The sequence below is a fragment of the Polyergus mexicanus genome, unplaced genomic scaffold, assembly GCF_030449975.1.
Source record: "Polyergus mexicanus isolate NDT 795.1 unplaced genomic scaffold, iyPolMexi1.0 SCAF_7, whole genome shotgun sequence".
Lineage (NCBI taxonomy): Eukaryota > Metazoa > Arthropoda > Insecta > Hymenoptera > Formicidae > Polyergus > Polyergus mexicanus.
The window spans coordinates 159292-184831 of NW_027223327.1; the positions used below are offsets into that span (position 1 = coordinate 159292).

The following is a 25540-nucleotide window of genomic DNA, read 5'->3' on the forward strand; positions in this document are numbered from 1 at the left end:
GATAGTGTATACTACTTTATAATATTACGTGCTCCCAAAGAAAAAATTTTGAGATTCCGGAATTATATTTTATTTTTTATATACTTAGCAACGCGACGCTACCGCTTAATATACATATATATATATATATATATATATATATATATATATATATATATATATATATATATATATTGACTACGGTCTGGAAGACGCTAGAAATCTTCAAAGCATTTAATTGACCAATCATGACACAAAGGGTAAAGATTTCACGTACACTACAGATTTTCAGTACTGGGTACAGTGTTGTTCTCGGGGACGCTTTTTTCGCGCATGCGCAGCGCAGTGGTAGAGAAATCCAGCGACGGCGTATATAGTTAGTATGCAGTGTGCACACAAGGGCAATTAGGCGCGAAAGTTTTGGCGGGTTCCAGAGGAGGCTAAGCATAGGCTAGGTAAATAATAATAAATAGATATTATTTTTTTATTAGTATGGAGGATAAAAACAAAAAAGAAGCCATTAAAAAAGAAAGACGTTTTGTTAATGCGTGGCTAGATGAAGATAATTTTAAAGGATGGTTGGCTCCCCATCCAACTGAAAATAAAGCTTTTTGCAATTTATGCAATACTACCATCAGATGTAGCGAAACAAATTTAATACGGCATTCGCAAAGGGCCAAACATATAGAACAAGTAAATCTTCAAAGCTCCGATCATAATAATAACAATGGTCTGCATAGTGATAAAGTTAAACGCGCGGAAATAAAATTAGCAGCATTTTTTTCGGAACATAATATTGCTTTTTATATTGCGGATCATTTAATTCCTTTATTTTTAACATTATCTCAATAGAGGTTCCATAGCACCCTTTTTCTTATAAACGTGACACATACCTAAAGGCCACATTTAATGCGCATGCGCGAAAAAAGCGTCCCCGAGAACAACACTGACTGGGTATCGATCATATAACTTTTCCCCTAAAGCCCGTATCAGACATTCAGACTACGCATTGAAGATTGAGATTGAAGATGAAGATTGAAATTTGACCAATTAGGGCAAAGAAATTTTAGTTCCTTTTATTCTGATTAGTCAAATTCCAATCTTCAATTTTCAATGCGTAGTCTGATACGGGCATAAGGCGGAAAAGTGAAAAATTTTGCCATTGATTTTAATGCTAATATTTTTCACTTTTCACATTTCCGCCCTAGAGAAAAAGTTTCATGATCGGTACCCTGACAGTGAATATCGGAACGCAACCATAGCATAGGACAAAAAAAACTTGACCAATCGAAACTCGACGTTGTGGTTTCTGTCTACAATAGTGTTTTTGCGTTTGCGTAAAACTACAGACTTCTATTTATACTAAACCACTAAAGCGAGGAGCACACACTTTTGCATAATCACAAGCATAAGGAAATTGATTGGTCCATTTCTTTATGCATAACGAAATTGACCAATCAAATTCCTTATGCTTTTGCAAGTGTGTGCTCCCCGCAACACACAAGTTGTGTGCGCATTCTCTACAATGCGGTTGTTCTCTGTTCTCTATTCTCTGTTCCTTATTCCTTTTATTGCGCTGAGGTTCTTATACGTGATATACGTGATACATATTTTCGGGGTCAATTTTTCGATCAGTATATAAGAGAGTTAGCGGTCTAGTATTATATAGAAGTCTGTGCGTAAAACCTGTATCAGACTATGCATTGAGATTGAAATTTGACCAATCAGGACAAGGAAATTTAGTTTCTTTTATCCTGATTGGTTAAATTTGAATCTTCATATCTTCAATATGTAGTCTGATACGAGCTTAAATGCGCTTCTTTTGGCGCTATTCTCGCTTTAACATCAGGAAATTTATCGTATTGTAGTGGGATTCAGTAACTTGTTATCGATAGTTTTCGGTATCATTAACTAGCCACAGCCAATGGCAAGGGCAATCTTCTGGTGAAAAGCGCAACTCTCATAGGCTATCACTCGTTAAAGCAACCGCATACGAGAAGAAGTACGAGAAGCAATTCTTGTGTGCGTCGTTCTGGCTTCTGGATATCGATTCTATAATTCGAGTGAGGATGAAAATTACAAAAATGAGCAAATTTACTAGGTTTGGTCTAATGAAATTATAAATTTTCTAGTAAATTCACTTATTTTTGTGATTTTTATCCTTGAATTACAGAATCGATACCTTGGTTTTTAAACATATAATGTATATAAGCGTCGATAAGAGATATTAGATTATATATGCGCAGCATATCCGTGATCATGAATATTATATCTAATTATGCCACATTATACGTAAGCATTTGAAGATATTAAATATGAAACATGATACGGATGTTATTCTATAGAAACGTAATGATAATGTAAATGTAAATAATGCTTCAGGTTAAACCATTTTTGCTCACGAGAGGCGTATGGATAAGTTGCTTCAGGCAGAAAGACAATTTCCAAGATTTGATTCATCCAGAAGGACAGGAACCCAACATTCCGCATTATGTGGAACGCGAAGGAGAAAATGCTGATCTGAAGAGAGCACGGTATCATATCACTTTTGTCATAGTAAACAATTAATCTCACATTGATTGAAAGTAACAAATTCCTCTCTTTATTTTTCATTATTATGTGTATTATATCGAATATTTTTTATTTATTATAGTTATAAGATCAAAATAAATTGATCAAATTATTAATCTTAGAATTATTATTTACGTATATATCTACCACTGATAATCTGCTGTTGAAAATATTTGTAAATATGCTTTTGTGATACATTCTATTTTCTATTACTTTAGATTGACATATCAATCTCGTAAACGCGGGATGTTGGAGAACGGTTTGCTTCTTAGCACATTCGCAAAGAAATATTTGAATACATTCAATGATACGCAGTTAAGGCTGTATGATCAACTTATAAATTTGCCAACTAATGATTGGGACATATTTTATTGGGCAACTGGTGTTAAAATAACCCCGCCTGAATTTGATAATGAAGTGATGGACATGTTGAAAAAGCATACTCGGAATGAAGATCGACAAGCTAGGATAATGCAACCTGAACTGTAAACGATGTATAACATAGTAATAATATTAATAGAATGTAACATATAGTAACACAGAAATTTAAATTAATGCAACTAGAATAAATAATAAATTATTGTGATATATATACAACACACATGTGTGTAAAATTATTAAAGAAAAAGTAATCTTATTTTTTAAGAGATCTGGAATTATTTTCTGTATCATAATACATATATCCATGTGAGATAATTAAGAGAATGAAAAAGATAATATCAGATATCTAGATGTGTCAAACATATACATTGGCACATTGTAACTTGTTATCTTTTCGCATGTCTAACAAAATCATATTGAACAAAATATTTTATCATAAAAATCTTTTTATATACACTTTTTTCGTGAATTCTTAGAACATATACATAAATATAACGCATAGTTTACAGAAACACTTATTATCAAATTATTTTATTCTATAAAATGGCTAAAACGCCATAGATAATTTTGGCCATTATATATCCCAAGATTTGTATAGGAATTATAAATGCACCACAAACTCGGCAAATAATATATCAGAGATGGAGAAAAAAAACACAATTAAGTAATATGCATGTATCTATTAGGATTTGCGAGATATTGTTTTGTCTGACTAAAACTTGCAAGTCCTATCATCTTCTTTGTAGTTGCATTAGATTTTGTTGCTGAATTTTTTGACGTGCCTCTTGATGAACCTCTTCCCCTCCCCGTGCTATTAATGTGTAAAAATATTCATTAGCATATAAAAATAATCTATAAAAAGACAACATCATATATATTTTTATATTACCTCGAGCCACCTCGTCTATACTTTTTGTTGATGCTGTTAGATCTATTACCAATCTTCCGTTTCTTACCGCGGCGATTGCTAGTACTACTACGAGAATAATTGGAAGCGTTGTCATCCCAGGTACTATCGTTGTCATCATTATCATAATTATCTTGTTCTTCTTCATCATTTTCCTTTTCCAATACTGAGAATAATAGAGATTACTCAATATAATATGAAATATTAATTTACACAATACATAATCTTACAATTCATTATGTGCGCAAATATCACATACGTACCAATTTTTTCTGCTGCATATTTCTGTGTAATCTCTAAGAGAGCTTTGCCATATTTGACAAAGTTAGCCTTAGTGACATGTGGTATTTGTAACATGGCTTCTTCAGTCTCTGGTAAACGTTGGCTCATAGCTCTGACAGCTACCATATTCATGATAGAGGAAGCAGAAACATCCAGTGTACTAGCAATTCCCCGTATTATTGTCATCAATTCGGCATAGCAACGGTCTTGCAATTCTTTAATAATGCCATCAATTTTCTTTGTGACTGCCGAAACTGTGGCTGTGCCACCTGTAGATTTATTTGATTGCCTTGTTGGAATTTGTACCTATTTGAAATAAAATAAAATATACAATATATATAATGAGATACAATGAAAAAGTTCAATGTATGCTAATATGATTTGAACATTAATAATTAATAATGAAATTAAAATTTGTATTCAACTATATATATTTTATATATTGCAAATATCTCTTTTTTTTTCGGATAATACCTTTATATTTTTTCTCGTCATGAGTTCACTCGCTTTTGGTCCGATTTTTAAATATGCACAAGCAATTTCATTATTAATATACATATTTTCTTGCAAATATTCTTGCAGTACCATATAATGTAAAAGGCGTTCTATATTACTTTTGTCCCACGATTTACCGCGACCATATAGCGGATGTTTTGTAAGACCTATAATTTAAAAAGGAATATATTTTTACTAATATATTGTTATAAATGTTGATTTATTATTGAACATAAACTGGATATAAACCTGTTTCTCTAATCTTTTTAAGATCACTACCCTTGAAAATATGTGATAAGAGTATTAGTGTAAGTTTACAATTCTTTCTGTTGTTGATATCTCGTACAGCTTTCATAATCTCTTTTGCATCTTCAGTTGCATCCAGCAGTGTAATCTCTTCCTAAAATTACTCATCTCAGTAATAATCCCATTACGTTATCGCAATAATTATTTATTCAATACATGTAATATACCTTGCATCTGCAGTTATCACATGCGGTTGTTTTATTTGAGATACATTGTTGTCTATCAAATATTTCTCCAAAGTAATTAAGCTGCAATGATCTACGACAATCTGTAGTATTTTCGCAAAATGCTACCATTTTAAATAAATTATCCATATGTGTACTAATGACATGTGGATTTGGATTATCCAATTCGATCATTTTTCTGATCCTGTGCATGTCTGCATAATTATAAAACAAAATGCAATCTGCTATCTCGCCGTCACGACCAGCGCGGCCACTTTCCTGATAATAGCCTTCTATGGATTTTGGTAGAGCAGCATGTATTACAAAGCGCACATTTGGTTTATCAATGCCCATTCCGAAAGCTATAGTCGCGCAGATAACATGTATCTAAAAAGAAGATATATACATAAGAAAGAATACAATTGTGTGACAAGACAAATATAATTATAATAAAAAAAATTGGCATAAATATATAAAAAGTGTACTTCATCAGAGATCCATCTGCCTTGACAGTTGCTTCTTTGATTATCTGTGAGCCCTGCGTGATAGCTCAATGCTTTGATACCATTCTTTTTCATTTGCGCAGCGTAATCATCGCAATCCTTGCGCGATAAACAATATACAATGCCGCAAGCGTTTCTATATTTTGTCATTATCATAGCAATAACTTCGTCGGAGCAATTTTTCCCTTTCTTTGAGATTATACTATATCTCAAGTTAGGCCTGTTGAAACTTGACATAAACCTAAAAATATAATCATTAATTATTTTACTCGAATATATGTATATACAAATACATAAAAGTGTGTGAATAGTTAAATATATGAAACATACCATTTTGGATTAGTCATACCCAATTGATACAAAATATCTGTTCTAACACGTGGTGTAGCTGTTGCAGTTAGAGCCATTGTTGGCACTTTGGGATAATTGTCTCTGAGACATTTTAATCGCTTGTAGTCTGGTCTGAAATCGTGACCCCATTGACTAACACAGTGCGCTTCATCAATGACAAATCTTGCTAGCAATTCTCTTTCGTATAAAATAGTTAGGGTATTACACAACTTTGGCGAAGCGGAGATTTTCTCTGGTGTTACGTATAATATTTTGAGAATGGGTTCCTTTTTGGCGAGCTCTCTGTACACTGCTTCCGCTTGATTATCTGTTATAGAACTGGATAAATGAGCTGCGGGAATCTGCAAATTTACAAAATATCAGGATTGTTTAAATAAAATAAAGATAATATAAATAGCATATGCTTGTATAATGTGTATTAAATGTATATTTTTTAAATGTTTTTATTATATCTAATATTTTCTCTCTTACATCAAGTGAGGTAAGCTTCTGAACTTGATCTAAAATAAGACTCTTCAACGGTGAGATAACAATTGTTAATCCAACACTTAAAAGTGCAGGCAATTGATAACAAAGAGATTTTCCACCTCCAGTTGGCATCAATACAAAGCAATCAAACCTCAATAGAGTTGCATTAATAGCTTGCAATTGATTTGGCCTAAATGTATATAAGCCAAATCTTTGTCGAAATATCTGAAATAACAGAATACGTTTAAAATGTATAAATGTAATATTATATTATCCCCATTATATTCATATATAATTTAGGCACATATAAAAACAGATTACTTATTATCATGATATTATATTTGTTTACATAACATAAATATATATAGAAATTAGAAAATATTTATATACCTTTAACATTTCTTGCGAATGTGAATAGGTTAAACTATCAAATTCTCCACTAATACCATCATTTTTATAATTACCAGTGAATTTCCCAAATTCCACACTATTTTTTTCAAATTTTGATTTTACATTAGCATCATTGTGCTTACTACTTTGAGCATGATGAGTCTCAAGCCAATCTATAGGTTAAAGTAAAACAATTATTAATTAAATTATCAACATAAGTGCAACAAAAATTGTATGTAAAATTTGTACCTATAGAACCATCGTTTATATCTATGTTACAATTTTCTTCCAATGCTGGAAATTTTTCCAACTCTTGTGTTAATATATTAGCATTCGCAGAGACTGTATAACTGCCTATAAAATATTTTCTCATTAAAAAATTTTAATATAAAAAGGATTAATATTTTATTTATTATATCTGTCTTACCCTGAGACTTATTAGTACTATTAATCCACTTGTTTGGACTGTTCCTGATGATGTTCTTTTGCATAGGCATATTTGTTTCAGTCTTTGGTGATGTCTTAATGCTGTCATTAAATGTATCCTTTATGGATATGGGAACATATTCAGAATCTGTTGAAGAATCCACTGCTTTTGACATTTGTCGGTCCTTCTCCCACATCTCTGCTATCGTTTTGGAAACTTCAATGCCTAATACTGTTTTGATAGGTCTTTTCAATTGGAAAGTGCTCTTCTTACTTGGAATTGTGGTTTCAGATGACTTGATTATTATGGATTCCGTATTACTATCATGCTCCTTTGTACATGATTCCATTATATTTGGTAAGTTTTCATGAAAGTTTATTGTTTTAGATATTAAGGTACTCGATGTATCAAAATCATTATTTATCAGGGAACTCTCAGAGATATGTGAAATTGGTCTCTCCATTGAGTTTGATAACACAGATTCAGGAGTTTCTAAAGATATGGATACATCTTTTTCATCTTCTTTTTGTAGCTTTAATAATTTTGTCTGCATTAAACGCAATTTAGCTTTTACATGTCGATGTAGACCTTGTAGTTTCTTGAAAGAATCTCGATCAAATTTTGGAAATTGTTCCAATATTGGTAATGGGATCAATTCGAGAGCAATACAAAACTTGTCAAGAATTTCGATTTGAAGATCCTTTAAATCTTCGCGTCTTTCTAGCAACTTATCCTTTGTAATCTATGTACAACAGTCAGAAATAAATAACTATTGCTTATATTTTTGATATCTTGCATTAATCAACATTAATTTACAATATAAAACTTACAGGTATTGTGGACATTACTGGTTCCTTTCGAATAGATTCAATCCATGAATTCAACCGCTTATTAAAACCTAAATCTTTAAGATTCAATGTAATATCAGGTCCTACCCATTCTTTTCTTGGTGATCCTTTGCCACTATACTTTGAACAAGAACTGTCGGTATCAAAATCTGAAATTATATTACTTGCCTTTTGTTTATTATTAGTGTGTTTCTTAGGAGTCCATAGGTGTTCATTTTCTATGCTTTTTGACATTGCATTAGTGACTTTATCAAGTTTTTCTTTATTCAATAATGTTGGACTGTTGGAAGGAACATATTTGCTATTGCACTCAGTATAGTGATTGATTTCTGATACAATAGCCTGTCTTGTCTCATCTTTTTCTACCAACGCATTGTTTGGCTTTCGATTTAAGTGTAAACATTTCCTAATATTTTTTTTATCTTCTTCACTGTCAGAAGATTTGGGAATAAAAGAAGTTTTCACAGAGTATTCTTCTGTATCCTTTTGTAATAGATTTGAAGATTTGATTTCTTTTTCAATCCTCTCTTTTTCTTCTATTGAACTTTCAACATAATACGGTTCAGATATGTTGCAAATTCCATTTGCCTGTGTTGATGTAAATGGACTTTTACACGAGTCTGAACTGTCTGAATTATCCTGCCAATTTAAAATATATTGAAATAACATAAATAATCTTATAATCAGTAATATGTTTTTATATTTAATCATGTTTTGTGAATCATATATTTAATAAATTATGTAAATTAACTGATAATAATACTATAATTATTAAACAAAACTATAATCTTACAAGATCTATTATTGTATCTATTGTTATTAAATCTCCAGCCATCTTTCTTTGTTTGTCAGAATATAAATCATCCAAGGATTCATCATTTAAATCAATTTTTTCTTCTTTCGCTGATTTTGGTGTGCTAAAAAATAGTTTTTCTTTCATTCTTTTAAGAAATATATAAGTAATCATAATAAATTATATAATTTATATATTAATATAATATATTATATATATTATATAATAATTGAGCTATATTATATATATCTTGAGATATCTTCATAAATTTGACTTACCTAGACTGTAGAATATTGTTTTTATTTATTGTTTTTGTTAAAAATCCCACAATTGTTGATTGGATATTCTTTTGACCGAGCACTATCTTCTTTGACATTATTAGTAAAATTTTTAAACAACCACAAAAAATTTAAGTAATGCGTCTCATTCGAATTGTTTTATCTTTTTGAGACAATTATTATATATACAAACATACATCTTTTTTTTTTATTTATATCAAATTCTGGGCAATGTAAACAAGCAGGGATAGAATATCTTATCAGTAAAGTATCTCTGTGGTTTCAAAAGTACGAAACGTGCACGTTTAAAAAATTTTAGAATTATATGTAAACGCGGAACGATATAAAGAAAAAACAAATAGACAAATATACATTACGTACAGTATTTAGGTTAGAAAACGATATGAAATATGTTATATGTTCACAATACGAATAACGATATTAAATAATTAATTATCAAATAATGTGGTTATATCGCAGAGAATATGAAATATGACAATATGATAATACATAACGACATGTAAAACAAGTGTCATTAATTTGCGCGATGCATTTTGGCCCTCCCGCCATTAATCGAGATGAGATTGAGCCATTTCGACGCCGACCATTGGATCCTTATTTATATTCGGAATTCTAGGGATTGATTGTGTATCTTCAAACGATGTGAAAATTACAAAAGTGAACAGATTTACTAGATTTCGACAAATGAAATTGTAGTGATACTCTAGTAAATTTCCTTACTTTTGTAATTTTCACTTCTTTTAAAAAAAAAGCCCGTATCAGACTACGTATTGAAGATTGAAATTTGATCAATCAAGATCAAAGAAACTAAAATTTCCTTGTCTTGACTGGTCAAATTTTAATCTCAATGCATAGTCTGATACGGGCTTTATTAATGCGGCGTCTACAATAGAGATTTTAAGCCCTCAGCCTTAAAATCTCTATTGTAGACATCGCATTAGGGATGATGTGTAAACATGGTCATTGATTTAAAGTCCGATAATATTATCCAATAGAAAATACAGGCTCAAACGACATTTTTGTTCCTAGAAAACAAATTGAACGTCGGACACGATATAATCCCACAAATTTATCTTTAGGTTACGGTCGGGAAGACATTAGAAATGCTTGGAAGCGTTTGATTGACCAATCAGAACAAAAAGAGTTACGATTTTTTTATTCTAATTGGTTAATGCAATGCTTCGAAGCATTTCTAGCGTCCTCTCGACCGCGGCCTTAATTTCAAATATGCGATAGATTATCTGTAGTCGCAACATGAGAACATGTCAAAGAATGTTTTGACAAAGCACAGCAAGTATTATACAACTAGAACTATACAAGTATTGGCGAACATAATGTCGCTCCCATAGCATGTATCGATAATGAAATTATTATTATTAAAAAATTGAATTGGATCGTTCAATGTTGATAATGGATCGTCCCATAGTAACAAGTGAAATGTATCATTCTATGATGTAGACATACGTGCAAAAAAACTCCTATAATAGTCGGTAATTATAAATAATTGCTAAAACTGTTATACGTAAGCAATCGTTGTCATGATATATTCAGTTTAAAAACAGTTTATTTATGCGTCATAAATGTTTCAAAAATGTGAGAAAGAAACCACACATTTTACATATATTTATCTATATACGCGAATATAGATTTAATAAAATGCGATCTCTTATATTAGAATATCAATTTTATAGAGAGAATAGTTAGGTTGATGTATATAAAGTTCCAATGTTGCACAATTTTCTTCAATTGACTACCATCACTTTATCAATTTGAGTGCATATAAGAGCATACGTATCGGATTTCCTTCTTCAGTTTATAGTGGGGCAGCTATATAGAAAGAGAGAAAGAGAGATTATAGTTTAATAGTTTTTTTATACGCATTTGTTACTATTGTGCATCAGTGTTTTGCTGTACACAATATTATTTTTATCATAGATTTCTTAATGAAATCATATCTTATTTGTTTGTAGCACAATTTTTTGTCTCTCCAAAAAGTCTATATTACATATTTTATTCTTTTTATATAGGGAAAATAAATTCTCCAAGTTTCTAAAATCAAAATTTTATCTGCAATTTTATGTAAATAAATCTATACTATATTTAATTTTATTAATATTTTAACGAGAGATAAAAAAATATTGAAATAATATTAATACTGTTAAAAAGAAAAGTGTTGTTTTCATAAATAGCATCAAATATGAATGTATGCGAAGAACATCTTAACATTATAATAGATGAAGATAAAATTATTGATGGTGCAATAGATGTTATCAAAAAGATTAGACCATCTTGGCCTCTGCAAGAACTGCATTTTAAGGTAATGAAATAATCAATTTTTTTCATTATATATATATATATATATATATATATATATATATATATATATATATATAAATAAATAAATATTATAACTTTGTTTAATATTCCTTTTTTTTGTGTCAGCCATTTAATGATGGCAAAACAAATAAGCTGGTAGGAATATGGTATTCGGGGCATTATACAGATATGGTCTTGATTCGAATTTATGGTAACAAATCGGATTTACTGATTGATAGAAAAAGTGAATTAAATAATATCAGGGTAAAGATTTTATCAATTTTATATATCATCATTTTATTCTTTTACATTTCAGTTGTAATCAATTCGTACTTATAAATTTATGTATTTATGTTTGATGAAAATATAACAAATTCAACATATATGGCCAAGAATAATTAGTAAATATGGAATACATATTTTTATATAGATATTGAACAAGGCTGGCTATACTCATTGCATTTATGCTACATTTAATAATGGATTTGCCTATCAATTCTTGGAAGGTGAAACTCTGACTGTAGAAACAATTAGAGACCCAAAAGTGTATCCATTAATCGCGAGACGTATGGCCGAAATGCATTGTCTTAAACCTGAAAATGGACTAGAGTCGAAAAAAGCTTTCATTTGGGAAAAAACAAAGAAATTTATGCAAATTATGCCTAAAAGATTTTCCGATCCTCTCAAGCAAGCAACGTAAACAAGAATTATATAATAGAATCTCTTTTCGATACTATCTAAAATATATCTAAAAATTCCAATTTTTATAATATAATAACTTTCACTTTAAGGTTTGAGATGTTGATATCACCATATGTGGTATTAGAAAAAGAATATCATTTATTGGAAAACACACTTTCAAAAGTAAATAGTCCTGTAGTATACGCTCACAATGATCTTTTACTAGGAAATGTATTGTATAATAAGAAACAGGAGAATGTTGTTTTTATCGACTATGAATATACTGCATTCAACTATCAAGCATTTGATATAGCAAATCACTTTGCAGAATTTGCTGGTAATTACTCTTTTGCAAAATATTTCATGTCTTTTATTGTCTAAAAAATAGTATCGGATTAAAAAAACATTTTATTTGCTTCATTTCTAACTAATTAAGTCTATTGACTGCATTATATAAAATTTTATACATACATATATATACACACTCATACATTTAAGGTATCGATGAGCCAGATTATTCTTTGTATCCGGACGAAAATTTTCAAAAAGCATGGTTGAAAGAATACTTACAATGGTATAATGCGACTAATAATGTGTCTGAGAAAGAAATTAACAAGTTGTACTGGCAGGTTAATAAATTTGCTCCCTTGCCACATTTCTTTTGGGGCTGTTGGTCTCTCATCCAAAGCGAGCATTCGCATATTAATTTTGACTTTTTGGAGTAAGTAAAAGCTTGTTGTGTAAAAAACGAGAGAATTTACAAAAATGTCACAAGTCTCTGATAATAACAATAAACAATAGTCCTTATATATAATATTAGATTATTATTTTCTTGTAAACTAGAATAGAACTATATTAGCAAAAGAAATATATATATATATATTTTTTCTGTAAATTATCAATAAGTTTTTCGAATTATTTTCAGATACGCTGCAACACGTTTTAACGAATATTTCAAGTTAAAGGAAGAAACTTCCAAGTTGAAAATGGAGTACGACGATTAAAAATGGCATTTTTTAAAACACTCATTCCAGAAAAAGCATTTTTTGAAACTTTAATTCCAGTAAAAGTATCTTTTAATACTCTCTCCAAATGTATATTAACTTGTTGACACGTATATATATTATATATATGTATAGATTTTACATTTTTTTGGACACGGGTACTGTTATGTAAATACGAATAATGTTGTAATCACTATACACATTACACAACTATTTTATGGGTACTAGAATTGTAATAAATATAATGTATAATATATAATAAACGCATTTATAGTTGTATAATAAAATTAATAGATTAAATCATTATATTATTTATTTGAGCTTAGTCCTTGCCTTTCGGCTTAGGACGAACTTCCGGTTACACAATTTTCTTCATCCACTCTGCGCTTATATATAAATTTCAATTTAAATTTAAACTTAGATTTGCCTTTAATAGGAACTCGATTAAATCTAGAATTAAAACTAAAACTAAAATTAAAACTAAAATTAAAATTAAAATTAAAATTAAAATTAAAATCAAAATTAAAACCAAAATCAAATTCATAATTCAAATTCCAATTGACGCTGGGGCTATATAAAATAGAATTGGATAAACTTTACAATAAAATAAAATAAAATAAAATAAAATCAAGAATCAAAAACACAATCAAAATCAAAATAACAAATATACAAATAAATATAAACGCATCTCTATCCTTCCTCTGCCGCCTTCTTCCTTTCTTCTTCTATTCTCCTTAGTACTATCAGCCCTTGTCCATCCTCCCCCAACACTTTTTCTATCTCCTCTTTCTGTCCCGTCTTTTCACATTCCTTGAGTACATGCCACATGCTTTCTACCTCTTTCTTACATAGCCTGCATACTTTTTCCTCTTCTGCTTTCCAGTATTCTTTTTCTCTTGCTTCATTGCCGCACCTGAACCTTGCTATCGTTTTTCTATCTTTTTGCTTCATTCTCTTACTTAGATATTCTGCTCTCTCTTCTTTTATTATTTTCTTGTATTCTCTGTTGTACGTAGACTCTTCTATCTTTTTCCTTCTTTCCGCCTTTTCTTTCTCTCTTATCTTCCTTATTATTTTTTGTACTGTGTTTTCCTCCTCTTCTCTGCTTCCTTCTCTTATCTCAGTACCCTCTCCTTCCTCCTCTAATATTTTCCTCCTTATTCTCGCCCATTTTCCTTCTCTTCCTGCCCCCCACTCTTTCTTCCTCTCTTTCCAGCATTCTTCCACCAGTTTCTTCCTCGTTGTTCCTATTTTCTCTTCGTACTTCAGTGCTCTTTTCAACGCCTTCTCTTTAATTTTCACTAACTTTCCTTCCTCTACTACTATGTAATTCGGCGTTGTCCTTTCCAGACCTAGTATCCATTTTACGTATTTTCTCTGAATTCCGTCCAGTCTTTCCTCTTTTCTCCATCCCCATATTTCTGCTCCAAACAAACTCACACTCTCCACCAATGCTTCAAACATCTTCATTCTTCTTATGTAGTCCTCCCTAAATAATCTCTCTCCTATGCTCCACGTTTTCTTCATTGCAATCATTGCTTTCCTTCTTCTTTCTAAGATATGTTTCTCCGCTCCTCCATTTTTTTGCATAATGTATCCTAAATAGCTAAACTCTTTTACTTCCTCCAATTCTTCCTCTCCCCATTTCCATCTCCTCTTCTTTGTTCTTCCTTTCCCCTTTTCGAATACCATCACTTTTGTCTTCTCCGCGCTTAATGTTAGACTTTTTTTCTCTAAATATTTCTTAAATCTCCTCAGCATTTCCTTCATCTCGCCTTCTCTCTCTGCCAGTAAAACTATGTCGTCCGCATACATTAGCGTCCATATCTTTCTTCTTCCTACCATTATTCCCCCCGTCTGTCCTCTTTCCATTTCTTCTTCCAGATCTGCTACGTAGATGTTGAATAGCGTCGGGCTCATTGGGCAACCTTGTCTAACTCCTTTCCTAGTCCAAAACTCTTCTGTATATTTCTCTCCCACCTTAATTACGTTCTTCGTTTCCTTATACGTCTCCATTATTCTCTTTTTCAGCTTATTCGATACCCCAATTTCCTCCATCCTTTCTCTCAGTATTTTTCTGTCTATTCTATCAAATGCCGCCTTCAAATCAGCGAAACATGCAAAGACCTTGCCTTTCTTTTTTCCTACCTCTCTATCCACTGCGTGATTTAATACATATACAGCATCCATAACCCCTCTTCCTCTTCGATTAAATCATTATATAAAATACTACTAAAACAAGCACAAGATTAATTATGAAGACAGTTGAATTGCCAGAATATCAGTCGATTTAGAATTTAGATTTAGATTATTGGTAAAAGATTGTACTTTATGATAATTTTGTAGTATCTGTCAATGGAATATGTATAGTTGATTTTAAAACTCACCATATATATATATATATATATATGTATATATCTCACGTTTATCGTTATCAAATCCCAATTTTTATTAATGTCGCGACAACTTGGCTTAAACCTTTCTTATCGAGCTATTCTTTCTGTAAACTACAGATGACAAAGATACAAGTGTAAAATTCCTGTTTTAATAGTAATAATAAGAATAGCGTAAATTTAGCGACCATACACACGCAAAAGTAAATGCGTTGCAAAAATTCTTTCGTAAAGATAAATATTCTATTCGTAGATAATCAAACACGTAAAACATAAGCACGATAACGGATATTTAACGAATCTCACTTTTCAAGGCCATTATTATTATTTATAGCCTCACAAGTCAACATAATCTTACTGGTTATTTTTAACGTTAATAAATTTATTTTCATATTTAAATTCATTTTTTTTTTTAAATCTCGCACTTCCTTCTTGCTTTTTATACATTTTACATTTAAATTAAAATGCTATAGATATACTCCTTATCTTAAATTTTAAATGTATAAAAAAATTAAATATGCAAGAGGTGTAGCTGGATCTAATACATTACATACGTTAGAGGTTCTTCTTCGAGTAGTTATTCTTTCTTTTTTACACATTTAAGGCAAAATAAATGTGAAATTTCAGTATTAAGAAGGATTTGTCAAGGAAATGAGATGTAAAGAAGATGCGATTAAATTCGTAAATTTATTCTTTTCAGCTGCATTTAAAGGGAAACAGGTGTTGCGTTCAAGCTTTGGCAAGTAGAGAGGAAGGAAAGTGCAGTTGAAAATAATAGATTTGTATCAATCGATGCTAAACAGATAGACTTTTAATGCTATATATCCGGACAATGTGACCCTCGTCTCTATTGCACTTTTCAGTCGATTAATTGACTAGCGAGTGCGCTTTTGTTCGGTTATAGACTATAGGATCGTCGTCACTGCGCACTTGCGCACGTCTATAAATCGCATTTATTTTTAGCCTCGTTCTGGCTCTGGCTCTGGGTCGGCCAAAATTTTCATAAACACTCTCGCCTTCCCGCCTTCGCCTTGCCATTCGACCGTGTCGCTACTCGCTACTTGTACATACAAAAAATACACATCACAAGCAACAGGCAAGAGGCAACAGGAACAGAATCGACCGATAACGACGACGAGCCGCGAGCGATCATATCATACGACTATACGACACTCTTCTCCACAGTCTCTTCTCGCCACTCGCGAAACATATTCTGACGTGCGCCGATTTCCCAAGTTCCATGTAAACGTACAAGCGAAAGTAAACATTGTAAACAGAGCGGCAATAAACGAAGGAAGAAGGTATGCGAGAGATTTTTGCGATTCGACTATTCTAATATCTCTGCGAGATATATTACACATGCTCTGCGAGCTTTCGTCGCCAATAATCGGCGGTCCATCAGTTCGTCCATTGTATGTTTGTAGCACGTACGATCGCTAGAAACTCAGGCCTGAGACTCATCTCCTTGGCTTTCCTATATATATCGATCGTTTGCGAAACGGCAGCTGTTCCAAACGGACGATCCGACAGCATCCGTAACTCGTCATCTCGTTCATCCTATTCTTTTTTTATCCTGCGTCTCTTTCGGAAAATCGGCCGTATCAGTCGTCGAAGACCCGAGACCGAGACCCGAGTGGCACGAGAGCAAGAGCGAGAGCGCGATAGCCGCTTCGGCATTCTGTCTATACGCTTCTACGTGAGCGAGACATCAGCTGTTTTCCAGTGGTTCGATCAAGAATCTCCAAAGACAAATTCGAAAGGAGAGAAAAAACGGCGGATAATTTGCCGAGTTCCGATCGTGTGGTGTGAGTGCATGGGTCACGGTGGCGGATGCGCAATTCCGATCTCTGAAAAAAGAGAAGAAGCGCTCCTCTCTTCGCTCGTTCTCCTTGCCTAGTCGAAAGATGCGCATCACCTGCAAGTGCCTGAACGTGTCCATTAGATCCAGGAGTGCCGAACTGCAGCGGCTTAATATCGATAATGTCGATGAGATGACCGATCTGGAGCGCGCCGATGCCTTCTTTCGCGAGGTGAATAGGATTGAAAATTTTTGCGAAAAAGTACATTTTTTAAAGAACACAAGAAAAAAAAAGAAAAAGAAATCTTTGAGATTCGCGAATGTTTTGCCAGTTTACGCCGTTATTCGTTTCTTTCTTCTACTCGTATCTTTTACGCCAAAGTATGATCGATGAAGACTGATATGAACTTGAAGTTTTATTTTTCCATTCTGTTAATAAAGAAAAGTCTCTTCCTTACGTAAATTAGCACGAACGATAATAACTCGACGCTGCGATCCTCACGTTCATCGTATTTTTTATATTCGACGTTTGTCGCATTGTCTTCCATCTTTTCTATATTTTTTCACGATTATTGCATGCGAATTGTTTTATGTAACACTTGTATGTAAGTGTATTAATCATTAGAAAGCTTTGATCGATAATCTTTCTATGTGTCTTCCTTAAGGAGACTTGATCCTTCTGTATATTTCCTTATTCTTTTCAAAGTAAAATCTACAAGAAAACAATTATATTGCTATAGAGAGTCGATATATTGCTTAATCATAATTGCAAAGGAACAATTAAAATTAGATATATTATGTAACATTAAAATTTTGTAAACATAGATTTTATCTTTTATACAGGATCTAGCCAGTGTACCGGAACTGGAAACTATTACTAAAGAACAACCTGGCTTAGTGGAAATAAGAAATATCGGATCATGGATCGTACATCGTTGTTATAATTGCTCAATTTATACTCATGCTGTTCATAGGGAACATGGTGCCGCTTTAGTCCTTATTAATAGCAATATCGTTGTAAGTTTCAGGCATATCGCAAAAGATATTCATTTGCAACTTAGTAGCTCACAAGTCAACCAAAATCCCTTTCGAATATATGTTATATAGATAATTTATCTATTGATGAACTAGCTTGTTATATCTATTTATTTACTATTGAAAACACAGCAATCTATTTAATAGGTAGCATGTTAGCATTGATCAAATATTTTATTGTATTATTTAATGTATATAAATTATTTAATTGTAAGTATTATTTAATATAGTAGATGTGTTTATATTATGTTACGTAGCACTTTTTAAGATGTAACACCATGTACAATATACAACTTGATAAATTGAGTAGTCAATTTTATCAAAGATAATTATTTTTGCAGAAATTATGACACAAATACGTTTACTATTTGTATAAATAATTTAAAAAAACATCAAATGTCCTTCTCTAATCTCCTTTTAATTAAAACTTTAAGGAAAGTTTAATCAAATGGTATCATATATGTTTCTCTTCTGTTTCAGTTATCTCCTGAAGAAATAAATAAATTAAAGTCAAATCCAGATTACAGCTCAGTGTTTAGGATAGTAATTAATCACAATTTGGAAGATCTTGACGACTATCTACAACAATCTAATAAATTTTCTGGTAAGTGAATGAATGTGTAATATACAACTGTGTGACACGTACAATTTCTAATTTTATTGTATTTCAAATTATTCTATATATTGCATCCTCTTTTATACTTATCTAGTTTCACAGTTACCTAACACGGTTCAAGTGGCCCTAGGTGGATTGCAACAACAATTGGAGGAAGCTGTACAACGTCAAACAGTAGCAATAGAAGAAAAAATATGTGCGTTTTCTGCAGAGCAATATCGGCTATTGGAACAATTTCGTGAAAGAGCGCACAACGAACATCGATTGTTATCAAAGTATGATCTTTAATAGTAAATTATTTTGTAAGTTACAACACTATTGTTATTGTAATAATAATCGTGTGTGTTTTGTTTGTTCATAATTAGATTAGTATGTAGAAGAGAAGAAACAAATAGGATAACCAATGATATAGAGACTTCACCAATGATTTCTGACAACTTTAAGAATACTTTAATTACCTCTACAGCTAATACAGTTAATCCCAAGTCCAATTTAGTATTCAATGATATGAAAATTTCCACTGATTCAAACATTAAACATGAGATAACTACTAAACATTCTTCTAAAAGTTCTACTAATGTAAGTCACTTTTGCCATCTTAAATTTCCTTAGACATTACTTGATTTATTTATAATGTCCCATTATTATAATTATTCATATGCTTCGATAATAAATTTTGCAGAATGAAAATAGAAAAAAGAAAAATCCATTATATATTTGTACTAAGGAATCAGCTAGTTTCGATACAGAAGCGTTGTTTCCTTTCGAGGGAATAGAAAATACAGATGCAGCTAATCAATTACATCAGTGGTCTTCAGAAGAGGGATCCGATACCGATGGTACGATATATTACATAGCAATAATTTATATAGATTTAGGTCAATATAGTTACTTGTTCAGATTCAAGTCAAAATGAAGGGATTCATATGCCAAGAGGTCAACGAGATGGTCACTCCACTTTGGCTAAATCACTACCAGTCACCGTACCTGCTTTTTCATCTATTGTTCGTCGTGCAGTACAGGATCAAAATGATGATCAGGTGAAGTTCTATAAAATCTTTAATTTCTACAATTGTATTACAAGGGACACTTGTATTTTTCGTTTTTTTTTTGTTATTGTTTTTTGATTGAAATTTACTTAAGAGACATATATATGTGTGTGTGTGTGTGTGTGTGTGTTATTAAAAATTTATATATATATATATATATATATATATATATATATATATATATATATATATATACATATATAACATTACAGTTGCCAACCGATCCATTAGATCCACATAATATTCGAGCTTCAATTAAAGCCTTAGCTAAAAGCGTCCATGGTGATACAGTGTTTGGAGACTTACCACGTCCCAGGTTTTCTACACAGATCTGACTTATCATACATGATGAAAGAGAAGATCCACTCGACACTTTTTAGTGTTTTTGATACAATATATCATTTGTCTTTCATACAAAGATTACAAGAGATTTATGTATACACATTTGGAATAAATGTGATTGGTTCTGCAGAAGTACAGAATACTCTATTTGTATTTTATAGAAATTCGAGATTATATCTCTTAACAGTTTTGGGTAAACCTAAATTTACTATGATGATTTATTAGATAAAATACTTTTTATCTAAACTGGAAGTTATACTTATAGATATGAAAATGATTTGTAATTAAAAGATAGGGAAAAAACGTGCATTTAAAAATCTAAATGCGCTTACAATAACTTAGAATTTTATCATTTATTCCAATACATAAATTTACTTTTTAGTGTATTTGTTTATGTACTATATACAGCAGACTGAATTTTATTATTAGCATTACTTCATGTTGCAACTTAAAGGTTATATTTAACTTATATAGTGCAGTAATTTATAATAAATAATTATATTGCACTATATATTGCATTGCTCGAATGTTTATAATATTTATATTGTTATAAGCATTTTACAGCAATATATTTTTTCTTATTGTGTTTTGAAAATTAAAGCATTATTGATAAATGCAGAAATGGTGTCAATTATGCATATAAAAATACAAATAAAGAGAATTGTTAAATTATTATAATGTGCAAATATATGAGAAGAGACATAGTGTAAGTGGTAATAGTGTTGTAATTATAATTATATATAATAGCAGAAAGATTTAGATTCCTCATGTAATTTCTTACATAGAAACTAAGATTTAAAACAAATCATTCTTAAAAATGATGTTAGTTTTTCTCTGATGACATTACTTATTTTATTATAAAATAGCTAATATTTTTTGTCTGCAATTTAACATACATTTTTATAAAATTAAATGATTAAATAATATTAAGTTTAAAATTATGCTGTGCACAAAAGAATATCTCTCTTTTTTTATATTGGATGTAAAATATAGCAATATCCTGCTTTCAGCAAAAGTGAAGCGAGTTATTTCATGTATTTACGCTATTATATGTACATTACATACACATACATTTATTCACACACACACACACACACACACACATATATATTCAAGAAGATATATTATTAATTTAAGTTTATTTTTCATGAAACACATTTTTAAAAATATTACTTGTAAAGAAATTTAAAAAGATGTAATATATATATTCTGATATATTTTTCTTGTATATCCAGAAAAAAATTACAATTATAATGTAACATAAATTTTTATATTTTTTTGTGGAATTATCTTAATTTGATTAGGATTATGTTATATATATCTTTACATATTAACCATTAATGATATCTTTAATAGTTAATAAAGCCATTTTAAATATAATGTAAATTCTAATCTAATCTTTTTTGTAATTTTTTTTTCAATCAATAATAGATTATATAATAATTAATCAATATAACAATATAATCATAATTTATTAGTAAGATAAATAAATAAATGATATGTATACACATCATGTATACGCACACATTATTTATCTTACATATAAATTAAGGTCACATTGTTATATTGATTAATTATTGTATAAACTATTATTGATTGAAAAAAAAATAACAAATTAAATGTGCATAAAGAACATACTAAAAATGTCGAAATTATATTAAATATTGTAATTGTACTAATTTTTGATATATTTTGCACATTGTGAAAAGTTTAGTTCTCATAAGCTTATGTTATTTATCTTGCAGATATAATTTGACACAAGAAACAATACGAAATAATTAACTAGTCTAGATTTTTTTTTATATATTATACAAATATAAATATATATTTAAAATTTTATAAAAAAATTTCCATTATATATGTAGCAGATTCGCTATATAACTCTTCAGATACGAATGTAATACTGCAGCATAAGTTATCTCTATTAATTTTTATTTACTTCACTTGACAATTAGATTTGATAAGATAATTGTATAAATTTTTTCAATATATATCAGAAAAAGATTTTCAACTTCCAATTCAAATTTATGTATTTATGTATGTACGATCATATAATTATATATCATTTTGTGTACCACCCATCTATGGAATTTTATGGTACTGTCAATGAGCAATAGTAGCTTTATTTTTTGCTGCAAGCTCTATTTGTGCAGTAGCTACAGTCTTCATGCCATCCTGTACAGCCGAAAGATTAGCTTTCCATGATACAAGTAGATCTCGCAATTGCATCCATTGTGGACGACCAAATGTTCTGTGCATTGTGCTAGAAATTAATACTTTGCGGCCAGCCTGATCCATGCGCGCTCTTACAAGTTTAGTTTTTAAAACTGAAACAAATAGTAATTATAATAATATTATTTATATCACGCGACAAAAAATTAAATGATTGTACCGTTTTGTATTCCTTTTACATTAAACAACAAATTGTTGAATGTCTCAATAACTCAGTAAAAATACAATTTTACCAAGCCAGTACAGATTCATTTAATATACCCTGTTTAAAGTCAATTGCCACTTGAATGAATCACTAGTGGAAATTGTTATGTAGACAGGACACAATTATCATTTATAATAAAAGAATATATTTTCTACAAACATTAAAATAATAAATATATAATAGTCAAGTAGCAGAGAGATAGTTTACCATCAATTATGAAACTTTCTACTTCAGATTCACTAATCTGCAATTCTTCTTGTATTGTATCAAAAGACATTTCTGGATTTGTTTCTGCGAGTTGCATAAAAGTTAGCAGTCTCATCTTCTTCATGTTTTGCTCATGGTTTAATCCTATAAAAGAAAAGGAAAGATGCACAACAAATTTTATTATTTAAATTAATTCAATATTTTTAACAATATAAATCAGCATGTACCAAGTTGATGCTCAACAAATTCTCTGTGATGTTGATAAAAATGTAAATATGCTGGCAATTTATCTTGCACAAATACAAGAAGTAAATCGTGTATTAATTCGCCTTCTAAAAATCTCACAGGTTTTAAAGCCAACAGTGGATCCAGTAAAAATGTATTAGGATCCGCTAATGCAGCTAATATACAACGTTGTGCATCTTCTCTTGCTGCAGAAGCATTCTCTGCTGTATAAGTTCCCAACAGTTCCACCATGACAGCTGCTGCTTGTTCTCTAAAAAGGATTATGTACATATATTTTATGCAAAATGTATATCTAATAAATACCTTTTTATTCAGATTACTTTTTTTTTTTTTTTTTTTTAGAACCAGATATATCTTTTATATAAACAGGGTAAAATATAGATAAAGATAATTACCCTTGTTTGCAACTTAAAAGAACTTCGTGTAATAAACGCAATAATTTCTGCATTTGTTCATTCGATGGTGGAAAAGAAGCAAACTGTTGCTTCAATTGATCTATTCCACTGTACACAGCTTTTACTTGGTCGACATTGCGAGCTATTTGCACCAAATGGTAATAAACATGATATCTCATTGGAGAATCATCGGCAAGAGATTGAAATAGCAGCCACAATCTGTAAACATATATCATTTGTTAATATATTAAATCACTTGTTATATTAAAATGAATTGTAAGTACGTAAGAGATATATTACGCTTTTAAGCAAACTAATCCAAGCTTGTATCCAGGTGCTTTTACAAGTTTTTCACAGAATGCTAAAATTAAATTTTCTGCGCGTTCCGTAGGTATCTGAAATAATATATCTCAATGCAAATAAAGAGAAATTGCATAAATATCTATTTTGTATGACAATAAATGATCAAGTATGCCAAACTTACCAAAATCATGATAGAAACAATATCATTCAATACAGTTTCTATCTCATTTTCATTTCCTTCTTTAAAACATGCTTCACATACTCCAATGATCTTGTGCAAATCGTCCTCTATACCTTTGGGGGATTTCTCTTCACTAATTTCTGCACCAAGACTCTTAAAATATACCCTCAGTTCTTGCGCCTGATAATAATATTCAACAAAATTAGTATGCGCAATATAAATATTAATATTTTTGTACCTATTAAATAGAAACTGTTGCAATCGCTGATTTTTTAAATTATTTGATCGTAAAACTTATTAAAAATTAATAAATTGTAACGTTTATCTCTTATATTTTGAAATCATCTATAGAATGTTACATACAAGAACCATGTTTTATACACATGATTTTGAGAAAAAATTACTTTATATGAAAGTTAATTGAAGAAGAGTAACAGTAACGATATTACAAATAATGCGTTACTTCCCCCAACTCTGCTTTTACAATATATATTGACAAAAAATATCTAAGGAGACTAACGATAACGACATGCGTTATTAAATTTTGCATATTTACCTGATCGTCTAATGGCAATTCCATGAAAATTGGCGGTACCTGCATCTTGACAAACTGTAAATATGTTTCACCGTACTAAAATTCAATCGGTAAAAGCTAAATTAGGCTAAATGTGGCTAAATGATAAATGAAGCATGCAAACTGTGCAAGTGCAAATCACAAATTACAAACCGATGAATTACTGTAGCAAAATCGAAGGGATGAATTCGTGTATAGTATATGGTTGTGTTCTGAAAATGTATAATTTGGGTTAAATACATACGCTATAGATTGGCCAATTGTAAGAAAAGCTGTTTAAAGCCCGTATCAGACTACGCATTGAAGATTGAAATTTGACTAATCAGGATAAAAGAAACTAAAATTTCCTTATCCTGATTGGTCAAATTTCAATCTCAATGAATAGTCTGATACGAGCTTTAGGGACATTTGATGTATAACGAGTTGGATTGCGTTCGAAAATTTACTCGCGGAATAGAGTAGCATTTGATTGACTAATCAAACAAAGGGAGACAAGGAGCAAAGATCTCTTTTGTATCTCCTGAGTATCGATCATGTAACTTTTTTCCTAAGGCGAAAAAGTGAAAAGTGAAAAATTTTGCCATTGATTTCAATGCTAATATTTTTCACTTTTCACGTTTCCGCCCTAAGAAAAAAAGTTATATGATCGATACCTTGCACATAGGACGCAGAAACGTTTGCCGTATGGCAAAAGGCAACTCATAGCTCAGAGTCCTATATAATCAGAGAAGCGACATCGTTATCCCCTCCATGCTTCCCATGATCGCAATGTTGGTCCCACAGCATTGGTCCATGTCTA

At 30.7% G+C, this 25540-nt stretch overlaps 5 protein-coding genes across 6 annotated transcripts; 3 read left to right on the forward strand and 2 right to left on the reverse strand.

Moving 5' to 3' along the window:
• The first annotated feature begins 1953 nt into the window (after positions 1-1953).
• On the forward strand, positions 1954-3149 carry LOC138934690 (succinate dehydrogenase assembly factor 2, mitochondrial). Its single transcript, XM_070298698.1, has 4 exons — positions 1954-2080; positions 2153-2271; positions 2362-2513; positions 2769-3149. Exons 2-4 carry the CDS (start codon positions 2218-2220, stop codon positions 3037-3039), a joined length of 477 nt encoding a protein of 158 aa, XP_070154799.1. The 5' UTR covers positions 1954-2080; positions 2153-2217; the 3' UTR covers positions 3040-3149.
• Positions 3150-3432: 283 nt separating this feature from the next.
• On the reverse strand, positions 3433-9726 carry Blm (Bloom syndrome helicase). The gene is made up of 15 exons (XM_070298697.1): positions 9144-9726; positions 8866-8989; positions 8055-8711; positions 7225-7966; positions 7047-7151; positions 6798-6970; positions 6411-6632; positions 5919-6280; positions 5571-5829; positions 5089-5472; positions 4865-5015; positions 4595-4782; positions 4102-4426; positions 3821-4004; positions 3433-3742 (listed from the first exon to the last, which is right to left on the reverse strand). The coding sequence occupies exons 1-15, from the start codon at positions 9239-9241 to the stop codon at positions 3592-3594; spliced, it is 4125 nt and encodes a 1374-aa protein (XP_070154798.1). The 5' UTR covers positions 9242-9726; the 3' UTR covers positions 3433-3591.
• A 984-nt stretch (positions 9727-10710) lies between these two features.
• Positions 10711-13263, forward strand: Eas (ethanolamine kinase 1). Of its 2 annotated transcripts, XM_070299072.1 has the most exons (7): positions 10716-10757; positions 11354-11481; positions 11607-11744; positions 11911-12176; positions 12272-12498; positions 12660-12882; positions 13087-13263. In XM_070299072.1, exons 1-7 carry the CDS (start codon positions 10745-10747, stop codon positions 13163-13165), a joined length of 1074 nt encoding a protein of 357 aa, XP_070155173.1. In that variant the 5' UTR covers positions 10716-10744; the 3' UTR covers positions 13166-13263. The 2 variants fall into 2 exon arrangements, with proteins under 2 accessions (XP_070155174.1, XP_070155173.1); XM_070299073.1 differs by lacking the exon at positions 11607-11744 and having other exon boundaries at positions 10711-10757.
• Positions 13264-16384: 3121 nt separating this feature from the next.
• Positions 16385-20880, forward strand: Pras40 (Proline-rich Akt substrate 40 kDa). The gene is made up of 9 exons (XM_070298579.1): positions 16385-16859; positions 16983-17588; positions 18200-18373; positions 18872-18995; positions 19102-19282; positions 19373-19586; positions 19690-19846; positions 19908-20047; positions 20269-20880. The coding sequence occupies exons 2-9, from the start codon at positions 17463-17465 to the stop codon at positions 20389-20391; spliced, it is 1239 nt and encodes a 412-aa protein (XP_070154680.1). The 5' UTR covers positions 16385-16859; positions 16983-17462; the 3' UTR covers positions 20392-20880.
• A 1142-nt stretch (positions 20881-22022) lies between these two features.
• On the reverse strand, positions 22023-24949 carry Eif3m (eukaryotic translation initiation factor 3 subunit M). The gene is made up of 8 exons (XM_070298580.1): positions 24895-24949; positions 24724-24798; positions 24168-24347; positions 23984-24078; positions 23684-23902; positions 23270-23538; positions 23043-23186; positions 22023-22725 (listed from the first exon to the last, which is right to left on the reverse strand). Exons 2-8 carry the CDS (start codon positions 24766-24768, stop codon positions 22502-22504), a joined length of 1176 nt encoding a protein of 391 aa, XP_070154681.1. The 5' UTR covers positions 24769-24798; positions 24895-24949; the 3' UTR covers positions 22023-22501.
• Between the last annotated feature and the right edge of the window lie 591 nt (positions 24950-25540).